This window comes from Aotus nancymaae, unplaced genomic scaffold, assembly GCF_030222135.1.
Source record: "Aotus nancymaae isolate 86718 unplaced genomic scaffold, 86718_ANA_hifiasm-v0.15.2.pri h1tg000041l, whole genome shotgun sequence".
Taxonomy (NCBI): Eukaryota; Metazoa; Chordata; class Mammalia; order Primates; family Aotidae; genus Aotus; species Aotus nancymaae.
In genome coordinates, this window is record NW_026988455.1 from 17,579,930 (window position 1) to 17,595,515 (window position 15,586).

Here is a 15,586-nt window from a genome sequence, read left to right on the forward strand (position 1 = left end):
GCTGAAATTTAAGACTGACGAAGCTTGGTTGCGGCACAGAGCCCAACGCACAAATACGGAGAGTTCCCACTGCGGCCTCTGCACTCTGGGGCAGGAGTGGAGAAGCCCCAGATCATACTACTTCACACCCTTCCTTCCTATATTACACATGTGTACACCTCTTAAATATTTATAGAAATATTTCACAAAATAATACAATCAGTTACAGTAACAATGAACTGCTATCCTGGCGCAGGGCATCTTCCATAACTCCAAGCAGTTCTCTTCAAGCAGTACTGGAAAGAGGTGGGGGCGGGGGGTTTCCAATCTTTGGCCTCTTTGCTTCAGAATCACCCTTTAAAAAGAAACAAAAAAGGAAGCTGAACTAAGAGGTGTGCGGATCCATATTAATAAAGTAGAAAACCAGGCAGCAGTGATCTTGGCGTTAGCAATCAGGAGAGTGGGGTGCGGGCCTGAGGATCCTGGGGGGCTGCTTGTGACCTCTCCCTTCATCTGGGGGCTGCTTACACAGACGCATTCCCATGGGACCAATAAAGATTGGCAAATAGGTAAAGGGTGGTGCTGCTCTATCCTTGTGCTGCACCGACCCTCCGCAGGTCAGCAGTAGGGGAAGAGAGACCCAGTGTGGGGCTGGACTGGTTCCCCAAGGATGACAAAGCTTGAACACATCAGCTCTGCTCTGGGATAAAAGGTCACTGGGGTCCAGCACAGGATGGGCCTGAGCGCCGGGGCCCCTCAGGGATGCCGAGAACCCCAGGAGAGCCTTGCCTCCTCTCCGCCTGGCTCTGGGTCCCTCAGCTGCCCACACCGGTGGCACGCACCTCAGTTGGAGCTGCTTCCCCGGGGCCTCTCCTCACACTCCACGTCCTGCAGCTCAATGACTTCCACCTTTGAATCCCTCCTCTCACGCCGGACGTGGAAAGGCACGTGGGGGTCCTCGAACAGGCCGTGGTCAGTCTCAGGGTAGCCTTCGTAGCCCGGGCAGAGTCCCCCTCGGGGGTTCCGCCCAGGCGCAGGGACAGGCGGTGGGTGCACGGCGACAGTCACGGAGGCAGAAGCCGTCACAGTGGTGATGGGCTGGCAGTAGCCGGGCATGGAGCTGCCCATGGCAGTGGATGCTGGGTTCCGAGGGTTGTGAGAACGGGTCCCGCGGGGGCCCCAGCGGTCCCTATTGCTAGGGCCAGAATGCCCTTCAGTAGAAATTTCAAAAGCGTCTCTGCGCGGTCTATAGGGGGGTGGCCACAAGCCTTCTCTGGGGGGGTTCCTGCGGGGCTGTTGGCCTTGCCGTCCGGGAGGCAGGGACCCTGAGTCCAGGTGGGGTTGCTGTCGTGGGTTCGAGGGTTGGTGATGCCTGGATTCGGGAGGGACCACCTGCAGAGGGTGAGGGTGGGTTAGAAGGGTGGGCAGGGTGCTGCCTTAGGCTGGGCATGGGCCCCTGCAGCTCCCACACCTCCCTCCAAAGTCTCAGTCAACCCTGGGGAACCAGAGGGGGGCCTTCCATCCACAGAAGAAAAGCCCGCCCTTCTAACAGCCTCCAGGACCTGGCAGAGGAGCGCCTTGTTTGAATCCTGGTTCCAGGCTTTCTCCGATGCAGCTGGCCGGACACTACTGCTGCTGTCCATGAATGTGGGCTGTGGTCAGAGCATCCAAGCTGCTGCCCCCAACGACCTACTCCCCACCCTGCTCAGTCCTGCAGGTCCCGAACTGCTCTTCTCCCGAAGCTGCCAAGTGTGCGGCCCTGGCTGGCCTGAGTGCAGGATGCTAGCAGGACTGTCTCTGCCTACTCTGGCAAACAGTAGACATGTGGCTGCTTATGTTTAAATGAACTAAAATTCAAAATCTGGCTCCTTGGTAGCCCCAGCCACATTTCAAGTGCTCCACAGCCACGTGTGGCCGGTGGCTCCCGTCCTGGAGAGCCGAGAGGGCATTTTCATCACTGCGGAGGGCTGTGGTGGGCAGCCTGCTCCATCTGATTGTTAGGAATCTGGTCTCTGCGTCTCTATACAAAGCACAGAGCAACACAGTGGCCACATCAATCAAAAGGACCGTGACCAACTTCAAAGTCGTTCAGCTTGTACCTATTTTTAGGCTCCTGCTGAACAAAACCAGATTCACACTGCAGCTCAGCGGGCGTCGTCACGGGGGGCAGGAGGAGGACAATTTAGGTTATTTGGTTGGCCTTTCTCTCTTTCACGGAAGGGCTGCTCTGGCCTGGGACTGGAATACCCATTTCCTGGAGGGACGGCAGGGGGCCCTCAGTGGAGCAACATGAGCCTCAGAGCCTTCCTTGAGTTTTTGGTGCTGAGCTCCTGGCCTGGGGGGCTGAGCCCATCCCCGGAGCACAGGGCGGAGGAAAGGACCCAGGCCCCTGGAGCCTCCGAGGAGGGGCTCCCAGGCTCCTGGTGACCTTGTGAATCACCGAAGGCTAAGAAATCAGGGGTGGGTCTCAGCCTCTCTGCTCCTTCCTGCCACCTGGAACATGAGCTTGGAGCCACAAAAGCTATGGTAAAGTATTTAGACGATAATAATTAATGTATCAAGGGCCATGAAACCTAACAGGAATGAGAGAAGAAAAAAATCTTGCCTCTGTTGGCAATAAAAATACCACTACAGTTTTAGAAAATGTCACTCTAAAATGACATGTGCCTTAAGAAAAAAAAAAAAGGCAAGGAATGCTTTATCTCTGGCCTTTCAAGCCCAAACTGTTCTCACTCTGGACAAGACAGATGCTATTGCTTTGTACAGTGACATTACCGGCCCCTGCCCCTACCCCTTTTTTTTCCATCTCTTATGACATCAAACCACAGGAAGACAGCATTTTTAGAGCTGAAAAAGAGTGAAATATTGGCAATTTCCTATGATTTGACCTAGCCTGTACTTTATCTCTGTATCCATCTGCCTGTGTGACATGCTGCTTAGAGCAGGCAGGAACCCCACTGGACCACCAGGCCCACTACCATGGGTGGGAAGATCCCTCCCCCTGTTCCCCAGGGTCACTTACAGTAGAGTGGGCAAAGACGGGGTTTTCTGTGGCTTCCACGATCACTTGGTGGGCAGGGCCTCCCACGCCCTGCTGGGCCTCGTAGTGCCGAAGCTCCTCACTGAGGCCTGACACTGTCGTCTGGGAGCTATACTCCGAGTCGGAGGAATCAGACCCGCTGTGCATGGGACCGGGGGGCACGGCGAACCGGACCACGCTGGGGGGTGGCTCAGGGGAGGGTGTGGGCAGGCGGTTCAAGCCGTTGGCTGGAGACACCTATTTGAGGGGATTCCATGTTAAAAGTGTTCTTGTTCATTTACCGCTGGCCACACTCAAAGTTCAAAGCACGGTATTATTCAGGGGCCTGTCACCTGCCCTGCGGCCCTGCGCACTGTGCCGCATTAACCTACCTTTCTCTACCACCTGGGACCCTCAGGTCCCGCAGCTGGAGCAGAAGAACTGCCCTCTGCTCCACACTGGAAAGGAGAGATGTGTACTTTTTACCCTTGTGAAGTCCAATTGTACATCTCAAGGGGAAAGTCTTCTTTTACTGTATATAAATCTGTGAGACTCAGGCTGCCAATCAGTTGATTCAGAGAAACAAAACCAAGCCAGCCATATATCCCTCAAAGCTAGTGCCATGAAGAGGAAAAAAGCCATCACTTTGAGATGTTTACTGAACAACAATCAGCAGGTGGGAATGCACCTAAGTGTCTAAATGAAGACTGGCACAGGAAACACGGCATTCAGCTGGCCTACACGTGGGACATCCCCGTGTCATTACTGACCTCAGGATATGGTCCAAAGAAAGACAAAAGCACGGGAAGCAAAACCAGCCCATTGAGAACGCCGAGGATGGTGAGGATCGCCAGCACAGCGAAGAAATACCTGCAGGATCAAGAGGAAACAGGAACACGCGCTGTGGCAGGGTAGATCGCGCCACCCTCCGTGTGCCAAGCACGGCAGCACAGCAACGCCAGAAATGAACAAAACCCACCCCACTGAAAAGGCTGTTATCCAACTGCAGTTCACACTCAACACAAGGTGCGTTTTTGTTTTTGTTTCTTTACCTTATGACTCTGAGGACTACATTCCACAACCCAAAGTGTTAGTTCGTGAAGGGAAGAAAAAAAAATTAGTCTGTTAATTTGCTGAACTCTGATGGCATGTAATGTTATTTATGAGTGTGTTACACAAACACAAAAATATGGAATGTGAGCTGAATGGCGGGGCAGACTGAAAGCACAAACACAATGCCGAGGGGCCCCGTTCAGGAAAACCCAGCAGAAGCAAACAAATGAAGTGAAGGGTGTAGAATTTAAACAATTTAGCCCAGGAGGAAAAGCAGCCCACTTCTGCAGGCTGCTAATCCACTGTGAAATGCTTCTGCATCTTACGGCAGAATCTCTAATTAAGTCTCTAGCGTATCAGGTAAGGCTTTCCCTGGGCTTTCATTAATCACAACTTTCTGCCTAGAATTCTGTGAGTTCCAGTTTTACCAAATAGCTCCAATTGCAACCTTTTTAGAACACAGGAACCAGCTTTCTGCAAAGAAAATGCTGCCCATTCTGTGGGAGCTGGGGCATTGTGCTGGGTGAGGGCGCTCCACAATGGCGGGGCTGCTCTGCGGGCCAATCTTTTGTTGAACAATTTAGCATCTCTGAATACTCTTGTTTTGCGTCAGCCAATTCAAACATAAAGGCCGCAGCACCATGGCAGAGGAGGAGAGTGCACAAGTAGTTCTGCTTTCCCACCATTGAGGGCTAAGGTCTGGAATCCTTCATGAATACCAAGGTAAACCTGTCAGCCAGGGACAGCCTCTGGCGGACACTCTGCATGGCTGGAGGGCACGGACTCCACGCAGGGATGGGTCTGTGGAACTAATGATTTCTAGGGCAACTTTGATGGAAGTGGGCTGCAGTGGGGGAGAGGCTCAGGATGTTCTGGGAAGAGGGAGAGCAAGATATCTGGTTAATGGCCCTCTGGTTCATAAAATGGAACAGGCAGCCAATGCTGCCATGTCTATATATGTTTTGACATCAGATGAAAGAAGAGAGAATCCCTATAAAAATACAAATACCTCGCAGCTATTGTAAACACTAGAAACTTCTGAGCTGCATTAGTAAAAACCAAGCAGCCAATGTCTTGCTCTAATGTAAACTGCTGGAACTTTCGGCTGGGGCGAGTATCAGCAGCAGCATTAAGACATTTGCATCCCATCCATCTAGCTGAAGTGTAAACAGACCAATTAGATTTCTGACGGCTTAGCATATACAGTGTCCGCTCATTTATTTGACCTCAGTGAGGCCTTTATCAGGTTAATCCATCCTGTTCTAGGAAACGGGAAGCCCTTTTAAGTGCTTGAAAGAGGAACCCTGATACTTCTGGACGGGAACAACCCCGGTGAGAGAAGCGCGCTGGGATTCTGGCCACCAGGTTCCCAGCTGGGGGCTCTAATTCAGGCTAGGTTTCCTCACAAGTCTCAGCCCCACAAGGCTGAGCGAGACTCTCCTCTCACGAGATCCCAGCACACCCTGCATTTGCCCTGGTTTTGCCTGTGAACTTGTCTCTCCCCCTAAAAGACCTTAAGCTACACAGACGGAGATGGGGCTCCCCATTATTTGCTGTTGAGCAAATGGCACTGACAGGGTGCTTGTTATATTCGCATTAAACGAGAAAGTAAATATGCAAAAGAAACTCTTACTTGATATCGGGCTTTCGTATTATAGGGATAACGTGCTAGTGCTTGAAAAAGTGTATACCAAGAACAAAGGAAAAGCTAAAATCAAACTGAGAACTAAAATAAAACACAGACCAAAACATTTAACTAAGCTGGGCAACTATCTATTTGGCATTGGCAAACAGGAATTTAGGACCTGGCTTATTGGCTTAGTAGTAGTCTGTGTTGAGAAGTCCAGCTCCATGGATGCTGCAGGGAGGTGGCTGGAGATGCAGACTCAGCCCCCTCCCACCACCTGCCCCCAGAAATCTGCCCTGCACTGAAAGAGCCTCAGGTGATTCCTAAGCCCATCAGTGTGAGAAGCCCTGGTCTATAGCGATTCCACTTCCCCATTCACTCTATGCAAAAACTACAACAAGCAAACTTGGCACTCATTCTAGGAAGGCGGCCTCCACGATGCCAAGTTGCCCAGTGAGCTATGCCACAGACCAACCAATGGACTCATCTTTTCCCCATAATAAAACTTTGGTTAAAATTTAGCTGAAACCCTCTTCTTTCTACTTGAAGACAAGAAGCCTATCTTTCTCTTGCATGTGCACACACACACACACACACACACACCCCTCTCAGTACTGAAGCGTGCCAAACAAACCAATCATTTCTCACATCTGGTTCTAATCCTGGACTATCTTTTACTTACTGGTGATTCTGGCCTTAGCTCTCCATAAAGTAGCAGAGTTCCATCCAAGAACAGCTACCTCACAAAGCCATGAAGGCTGCTCAACGAAGCAAGGGGTTTCTTTCTCTCCAGTTCTCAATTTCTTTTCAAAAGGAAAACTCGCTGTTCTTTTATATTTCACTAAGTCATATTCTTAATTAAATCAACCGAAAATTACTTGCCTTGAGATCCAAACTAGGCTTAGATTCCCAAAAGCTGACACCAAAGTCCAATGCTAAATACTTCCTAATTGTGGGGACTTGAACATGAAATCTGGGCACATCATTTTCACTTCTTAACAGAATAACATCCAGTGACAATTTCAGGTATTTTTAAGTTTTCCTTTCTACAGTTCGAAGGAGATGAAATATAGGTCAAATCTGGCATCTCCTTCTGCCAATGTTTCTAATTCAAGACACCAATAATGGGCCACCTATTGGGTGATCCTGTGGCTTCAAGCTGAGGAGCTGTCCTTGCTGCCAGCCCCAAACCCCTCTATCTTCTGTTTTGAAGATATTCCCCAAGACAGCTCGAGAAGAGAGCTTGTCTTTATACCTCTGAGTATCTCTAAGTTAACAAGTTCAAAAGAAAGCAGGGTCACAATGAAGAGATGCTGCAATCTACCAGACACAGAAGGAAATAAGCAACAAAGATCACCTGAGCTAACAACGATTTTTAACACATGTCTCCTTGCACACGACTGCTTACCTGACAATGAAGTCAAACTCAGATCCCGCAAGCATGAGCACTCCCAGCAGAGTGGACACGGCGCCATCCAGGACGGGTGCAAACATGTGCTCCAGGGCAAGCACAGCCCTGCGGTTCTTGTCGCCGATGGCCGTCAGAAAGGCCTGTGCAATGAGGATGTTCACAAGATCAGGTTCCTGGACTTCACAGGGTAAATGCTCAGCTCCTTCCTAAATGCTACAAGCTCTCAAACTGCTCACATCCTACTATTTTAGCTGCTAGAACGTGTAATCAGAGTAGCTCAACTAGCTACACCTAGACTTAGATGACCTCTTCACGGCACTGCGTCATATTTGGTGTTGACATAAATCTTGAGAACAGTAAAACCAAAACTATCTAAAAATGGACAGAAATGTCCCCTTCTTTTCACTGTTACTTGCCCTCAAGTTTCCTCCCTTAAATGATCTCACGTCACTCATACGTGAGACCTCTAACTCCCACAGCAACAGTACTCTGGCTAACGCACTGGATGCCCAAGAACTTTGTTCAGTATCCCAACCGATCAGGTGCTAACACACTTCTTCATGATCACGCAGAGGTGAGACCTTCTGTCATGGTTTCAGGCTGTGTTTGCAGTACATCTAAGCACTATGAAAGTACTGCAAGAAACACACAGGGCTGTGCATTTGAATCAAGCCCTTTCTAACTCTGTGTGAACACATCCCTGCCTCTCCTGCAGTCCTGAAGCTCTCCTAGGCCAGGAATGCAGTCGATACTAAGTGGGAACTTTGCAGAGTAAATTCTGGAAGATCTGACTGTTGGCCTGAACGTGTGACCCCTGCAGGGAGTGTTGAACCTGGCATGAGTTCTCTCTCAGAAGTTCAGGCTGCTCTGGGATAGGCCGAGAGGAGAGGGCTGGGTGTCTTTGGCAGGATGTGTTCCTATCCCTTACCTACCTGTGGAAGGATGGGAATGGTCATTCTCCTTCACAGACGAAAAAATTACAAGTATACAAAGGTGTGCTAAGAGTTTTCATACTTTTCTCTGAAATAGGTTCTACTCTTTCAGAGTTGGTAAAGACAACTCAATATGGCTGCCTTTTGCTCTTGGGAGGAAGGCACTAGGGGGTTTTCAGCCATGCTGCCTTGCGTCATATTTGGGCCATGAGGCCGTAAGGGCCAAGTTGCGACTATCCTGTTGCACGCTGCTTCTATGTTACCGAGGCAGCAAATGACTGGGAACCCACTGATTTCCTAAAGTTGTTCATGAAAGCAGAGTCTTCTTCACAGCCTTAGTCTACCATTTTACAAACCGTGAAAGAGCAGTGACCGCCTCCTCTAAATGCAATTTCACATACAGGATCAGAATACTGCAAATGACTTGGACTAGATAGAGGTCCTAGAGTTCAGAGACTGTAGTTAGCATTTCCGTGGTAAAAGTCTGCTCTGGGATACCCCTGTTTGCCATGCTAGTTTCCAAAAACGGTGGTTTCCATTTGCATCAGAATAAAGTAACTTGTGGATTCTTAACTCACATGCAAATTTATCTCCCTTTTGAAGAACTGTATTGGAATTATGGGTTCCCTAAACTCTAGGTTGGCATATTGTTCTTTTTTAAAAAAAATAGTCCCTCCACCCAGCTCAAAGGAAAAAAATAATTTGAGCAGGCTCAAAATTTAGAGAATACTGTTTCTATATTATTGGCTTTTTATTATACACTGTGAAAAAATGGGATAACTTCCACAAAGCATTCCTTCCAAAACAAAGAAAGTTTACAATCTCTCAACTGTGTAACAATAGCCCTGGAAAGACTGCAGAAGGCACAAGGCTGCAGCATGTGTGGAGACACGCATGTGCCATGTGCTGAGCCCAGAGAGAATCCACGCTGGAGACTGCAAAAGCAACCCCGGAAGTGACAGGTCCCAGCCCGATGCTAGGCTTCCTAGCTAAGGTATTCTACGGGTCGGTAATGATTCAGTTAACACATTTATTTATTGAATGCCTACTGATAACCCCAAGTTCTTAGGCTGTAATCTGCAGATGGAACATAATTTACACAGTTGTGAGGTTTTAGACAATTCTTTGATAAATGTATACAACAGATTTATCTCTTGGATTAAAGATTCCTTCTGAAGTTTAATTACCTCCAACAAAGCATTCACAGGGCAAGGCATAAAAAAAGAGAGGAAAAAAAATGTCTGTTGAAAGCCTCACTGGTTCTCTTACTTTCTGCTGTCATGAATGTAGAGGCTGGGAGGTCTGAGGAGCTGGGAGGGCTTAGGTGGAAGTGCCAGTTCCCTGGGGCTGAACACTGGCGCCTCCCTCCACTCCTAAGCCCGCGAGTACTTCCTCGGCTGCCAGCTCACCTCACTCTCAATGATGCCATCCCCAAGCCTATGAGTGTGGTCTCATTTTATCCCTACTGTTCCTGTTGCTTTTAAAACTCTATGTATGCCCACCCACATACTCACCACATAACTCGTCTTATGTGACAACGTCAGGAATCGTGGGGGTGATAATGACAGTCAACATCAGGTGAGCACGGTCCTTCCGGCCCCTCCAGCACACCAACCCTGCACTACTACGGCTGACAGGGCCCGCCACCATGCACCTTCCACACCCCTCGAGGGAAAGGAATCCAGAAACCTTGCAGGCTCTCCTAGGGGACCCCTGTGCCCTGAGACCTTTTCACTACCACGCACAGGGAGAATGCCAAGGTTCCCACTTAGAGACAAACAGAGCCAGAGGAAACGGGTTGTTTTTCACAAACTTTTTGCTTCAAACGTCTCCCATACCAAAGCAACGTGAACGGTGAACTCCACTCCTATGCCAACAGAGGCGATCAGGATGACCACAGGCACAGCGCTGAGCTTGATTCCAATGAGGCCCATCATGCCGAAGAGCTCGACCGTCATCAGCGCCAGGACCATCACCTTGAGGAGGGACACAGTGGTCAGGGGGCGGGCCCGTCACCCTCCAGGGCTGCCCACAAGGGAGGCCACCAGAGGGCTAAGATGTCCTTGGTTCAGATCAAAACAATGAATGGACTGACTTGCTTTGACTCTGGACACCGCCTTCCCTTCCTAATTCGTCTTCCCACTGCGGAGGGAGACTGTGTGGGACAGCTCATGTGTAAAGCTATAGAAGGCAAAGGGGAGCGTTCTAATGCAAACTGTTTTCCAATATACCTTCTCCAGAGAGCAAAAACCATAGAGAGCAATCCACGAGGAATCACATGAGCCTGGATGCATCACTTAGCTACAAATTTCACATAGTTTACAACAAGATCAATTGCTCCTTCTGCTTGGGTTTTAACCATCAGAGACTATCCGGGAACCCATCATTAAGTTTTTGGTTGCCTCACTCTCCATTCTAAAGAAAGCTGATAGGATGGGGTGAGAAAAAGTTCTTGTGCGTGGAAGTAGTTTTGCTTTTGTGGGTGAACCTGCAGGCTAAGCGAAGATGATCTGGGGTCCAGGTAAGCAGGGAGGTCGTCTGACGTGTGTCAGGTTACAGGACCCCTGAAGAGATGGGGACAGCTGCGGTGGACTGAGCAAACTGTTAAATCCAAGGAAAAGCGTCTTGCCTTTCATCTTCCTTGTAAAAATTTGTGGGGAAATGGAAATAAAATCTGTGAGTTAGCTTTGGAGTTTCTTGGTCCAAAGGGGAGAAGACACAAATAAACAAGGTACCCAGATGGAAGAGAAGGAGAAAAATGATCCTTCTTTTCCGGGGGTGGGAGGTGGGCAGAGGTGGAGGGAGGAGAAGGAGTGATGAAAGATGGACATCAATCGCTAAGTGCCACGAAAACTCTCACAGACTAAACATTTACCTTTTAACGTACCTGCTGCACAGACTCATGGTGCAGACACAAAACCTGGTCTCTGTTTTTATAATTTTGGCATTTTAAAGGCTATACTATAGTTCACAGAATTTAAACACTGCCACGGTTTTATTGGACTCTACATGAAACTTACGTCAAATCTGAGAGTATTTTGGAGAAAGGAGGCCAAAAAACAGGTTCATAATATTAGTTTATCATTATCCCCTAGGACTTAAAACACACAAACCCACTTCTAAAATCATTTTCTCCATATATCACTGTCCTGACTTCTCTGATTGTCCCCTCATGTTCAATGTAGAAGAACCGGCTATGTTATTATTAGGCCTGGGATGAGGTCACAAAATGGCATTTTTCAATTAAAGAAAAAATTAGCTACTCTTTGAGTGTTTTGATTTAATAAATGCTCAGAGCCGTGATGGAAAGTGTGCTTTAAAAAGTCCCCTATCTTTCTGCAAAAATCCTCAGGCTATGGGAGAGATGGCCTAAGAATAAGGCCATTAGAGGGTCTACCTTAGCCATGGACCTCACCACCTCGAGTAGAATAAATATATTATGGATGATGCAAGCTATACCCTCCTCCAGAGGCCCAGACATAAACAACACTTCCCGGCTGCAGAAAGAGCTATGCTGAAAGGAATTTGACTTCCACAAAGACCCTTGTAATACACTCACAATGATCCCGGCCGTCCAGGGGTTCAGAAGGAAGACGGCGCACACGAGGAACGTGCAGGCCAACACCACGCTGATGAACAGCAGTAGCCAGTGGCGGAGGCCGATGTACTGCTCCCAGAAGAGGAAGGGGTAGCCGTTGGGGTAACTCGACAGCCCCAGGCTCGTGTAGTTGCTGCAGATCGTCCTTACTTTTTCAATCGCCTCCACAAAGTCTGAGGTGTCTCTCAAGCCGTTGAGGTAGAAAGGGAACTGGGCATACTCGATGGGCTCTGCTGCCGGGACTGCACAGAGAAGGGCACAGGTTAGGAGCAGGCCTGGGGGAGGGGAACGCCACCGTTTCAATGGAAAGAGAACTCTGCATGAAAGCCCACTGGTTTTTCTTCTTATACGGGATATGAAGGAGAAACAGTGCTGATCATGGCCTCCAGGCCTTTACGATCTTCCGATTTGGTTTAAAAATGTTTAAATCTGTGATCTGTGTATTTTTTAACGTTTGATTTAAATCTTCCAGCAGTCATTCTTTGTGAGTGTTCTAAAAACTCCAGGCTTAAATTTCGGGAACATTTTTTGTTCCCTTGACACACACAAAAATACCAAGTTCACACAGTTTTATCCAATCACTTACAAGAGCAAAATAACTCCAGAGTCATGCTTTCCTGAGAAAAATGCTTAACTTATCCTTTTAGTGACTGAACAAACTTAAACCTTGTATGCTTCTTTTCTAATGCAATGCTAAGTCTTCAGCAACAGGGGAAGAAATCCTTACACAACAAGCGTTTAGTTACTGCCGTTGTGTGTTCCAGACCCTCTGGGGTCATTCAGTTGACTTGCTAAACATGATTTGCCCTATTATAATCTCAACTATAAATTTTCATTAAGACAAGCCTTGGCTGCCTGCCACACGGCTCTGGGGTTTAGATCCGGGGAAGCACAACTCGCCGAGTCTCCAGCCATGTTTGCAAGGGGATCCGTCTTCTTTCTCACATCCTCCCTTGGCCCAATATCCAAAGCATACACTACTAGTATTGCCACCAGAAATGCAAATGAAATCCACACAGAACCACCTTTCAAACTCCGGGCTGAGAGGTGAAAGGAAGAGGACACTGTTGTATACAGACTTTTCTGCTCTGGTTTAAACAGCTTTGACAGGGTGCAGGTGCTTGGTCGCTTATAGGAATGACCCAATGTGCCAAAAATCCGTTCAACACCAGAGTTGACAAAGTTAAGATAAACATATAATCCCCAGCGATAAAACTCTGCAATAGTAAAATAACACTCAACCTGGAGGCGTCCTCGGCATTCACAGGGAACAGCTGGCATGCGAGAGCAACGCCTAATGAACGTCTTAGCACCGAAGCTACGAATGGAGACGAGACACTTATTTCCCAACGTGATAGAGTGCGGGGTTGTATTCCATTACACATCCTCGTCTGTCTCCCAGAGTTTTAAACGAGAAGAAATAGATTGTTCTGTTTACACTTTTGAACCCTGGGTAGCGTCAACGGACGAAGGCTGTTGCTGAGTTTGGAGAACAGGGGAGGTACCTCTGTAACCTCCCAGAGCCCCTCTCCTGGCACGACCATGGAGCGCTACTTACTTCTCAGCCTGGTTTCGGGCATGTAGTCGGCTTTGTCATGGACCCATTCTGGTCGGTGAGGCCGGATGTTGGCCTGGGAGGCAGCATACGCGACGGGGTCGTTGCTGACCCAAGCCGTCAGGTAGATGTAGAAAGCGCTGGGATTAATGATGCCATCTGCATCCACCAGACGCTGTTTAGTCAACTACAAAAATGGGAAGAACAGAGGCCTTTGAGAATGAGGTTGGGGGTAAACACACTACTGCCTTGAGAGCACAGAAACTGCGCTTTGCCCCAGCATTACAACAAAGAATAGAATGCCCACTGTTGAAAGTGTCGAAAATCCCATCAGAACACCTTTGATTTCTTTCAAAGTGCACTTATTGGAGGATGCAATCATTGGTGTGTTTATAACAAACACAGTTCTGCAGATGGCCCAGGAATTGGCTGAACCAATTAAATCTGAATGCTAAAAGACCGTCTGCAGCCAAGGCAGAGAATGAGCAATCTGGAGAAACATATTTATAGGAGGGGAAGGGGAAAAAACCTGGCAAGAATCCCCATGCACGTCTGTGTGCAGTTAACCTCTGTTGTTAACACTGAAGGAAATGCCACCCAGTAAATGGAGGAGAGCTATAAAAATAAAACAACATCTGTATAAATTTTGCTAACACTAGCCTCCTATGACCTGTGGATTCAAAAAATGCCCAGTGCCAGAAAGTGCAAGGGACGAGTGCACACCCTCAGCCTCGCCAGGTGATCTTATTCCCGGAGGTCGTCATGCTGGGCACTCTGTGTCCTCTGCGTGGCCAAACGTGCTCCCTCTGCAGGAGGGCTTGTGGGCTCTGCTGAGGTGGGGAGCTCTGTGGGACTGAGTGTGTGGATGTATATTTTATATACATAGAAAAGTTTTGTTTCCTGTTTATTTTAGATTCAGGCCTCATTCCTCGCTTTAGGTCTTTTTTAAACAAAATGAAAAACGCCAGTGACAGTGGCTCATAGAGAAGGAGTGAAGGAAGGAGCAGGGAGGAGAGTGAGAACTGGATTTCGGGGATCTGGATTCAATTAATCCACAGGATATGTAACAACTGTATGTCCTCAACTATCCCCGGAATCGCACAGCGCAGCCCGTGGCCTCCGTGTGTGCAGCATGCCTCTCTCCGTCTCAGGAGGAGGAAGTGCTATCTGGGACCTGGCCCAGTCCCATTTGTCCCACAGTGCCCCTGGTCTCTCGCCCAGCCCCGCTGCCTGGGCACCTCCCTGGTGTCTCTGAGGCAGGCTCCTCTGCCCGCATCCTTGGGAAACGTGACAGCCTGCTGCCTGCTGCTGTGTGCGGAGTTTCACACTCCATAACAACTCTGAACAATGTACTTTGTAAATCTGTCACCTTGAATGCCAGCAAAAAAGGGGAGACAATAAACAGAGCTGCTGAGATCATTAGCATGACGGTTTTCTGCCTGAAGGTGAAGCAGGCAAGTTACAAAGAGCGAGGAAGCCAAAGTAGCCCCGGGCCCCGTGCAATTGGAAAAGTCCAAACACACTCCCGAACACGCCTGCGGAACCCAGAGGGGCATGCTGGAATCCAAATGGCAGGAAGACGATGCAAACGCAGGTGGAGAGTATGATTCCCAAACAGAAACAGTTATGACCGCAGGAGTGAGCAGAAGGGTGCAGATACTCCGATTCCAAGGGTGTGCATTTCTGTTTGCTTCACTCATCACAGAGCGATCTGCCTACTCCTGGGGCCAGGAAGACCCAAAGATCTCAAATGTAACAACTCCTCCCATCCTTCTATTACCTCTCCAATCTCCTAACCCACTCACCTACCCCAAATTCTGCTCATCCAAACAACTGCTACCCAAGAAATCTGTCTTTCCAAGCTTGAATACAATCAAGACCAACATGGTACCAAGTCCTAGAATTGAAATAATCATGTAATGCTGCATTTTTAACACTGGAAAGAGCCTGCACTGTTTTAGCTGCACTTTATTCTGACGATTGCTCTGGCAGTAGTAGCCAATACGCCTGTCCCCATTTCACAGATGAGGAAAGTGAGGCGCACTGGCTTGCCTGAGGTCACGCAATTAGCTGGTGGGAGGAGGTGAATTAGAGTGACCCCATATTCCTTCTACCAGCTCCCAGTGCCTCAGGTCTCCAGAGAGCACAGGGCAGGGTCGCATGCTATCAAGCAGCCTCCACCAGGGCAGCAGCCTCACAGCCTGGAGGCGCCCTCGGGTGCCTAGCAGCTGGAGTACCTGGCTGATGTCGATAGGCTTATCGCGGCTGCCGGTCTGCACCAGGAGTTTGTAGGCAAGGACTCCATCGTCTGATCCATTCTTGTAATTGTTTGGCATGATTTTCCCGGTTTCCCAGTCACTGTCAAATGCATCCTGAAGTCCTAGAAAAGGCAAATGATTGTAGCACATTGTA

At 48.7% G+C, this 15,586-nt stretch overlaps 1 protein-coding gene across 1 annotated transcript in view; it reads right to left on the reverse strand.

Annotated features, from left to right (window-relative positions):
• Positions 1-249: 249 nt before the first annotated feature.
• Positions 250-15,586, reverse strand: part of PTCH1 (patched 1) — a 67,636-nt gene continuing 52,299 nt past the window's right edge. Inside the window, exons 16-24 of the mRNA XM_012461940.3 lie at positions 15,412-15,554; positions 13,178-13,361; positions 11,581-11,861; positions 9,860-9,997; positions 7,087-7,229; positions 3,769-3,868; positions 3,002-3,256; positions 822-1,371; positions 250-334 (exon numbers count right to left, since the gene is read on the reverse strand). Coding sequence (XP_012317363.3) covers positions 823-1,371; positions 3,002-3,256; positions 3,769-3,868; positions 7,087-7,229; positions 9,860-9,997; positions 11,581-11,861; positions 13,178-13,361; positions 15,412-15,554 — 1,793 coding nt within the window. The 3' untranslated portion in view covers positions 250-334; position 822. The remainder of the gene's footprint in view (positions 335-821; positions 1,372-3,001; positions 3,257-3,768; positions 3,869-7,086; positions 7,230-9,859; positions 9,998-11,580; positions 11,862-13,177; positions 13,362-15,411; positions 15,555-15,586) is intronic.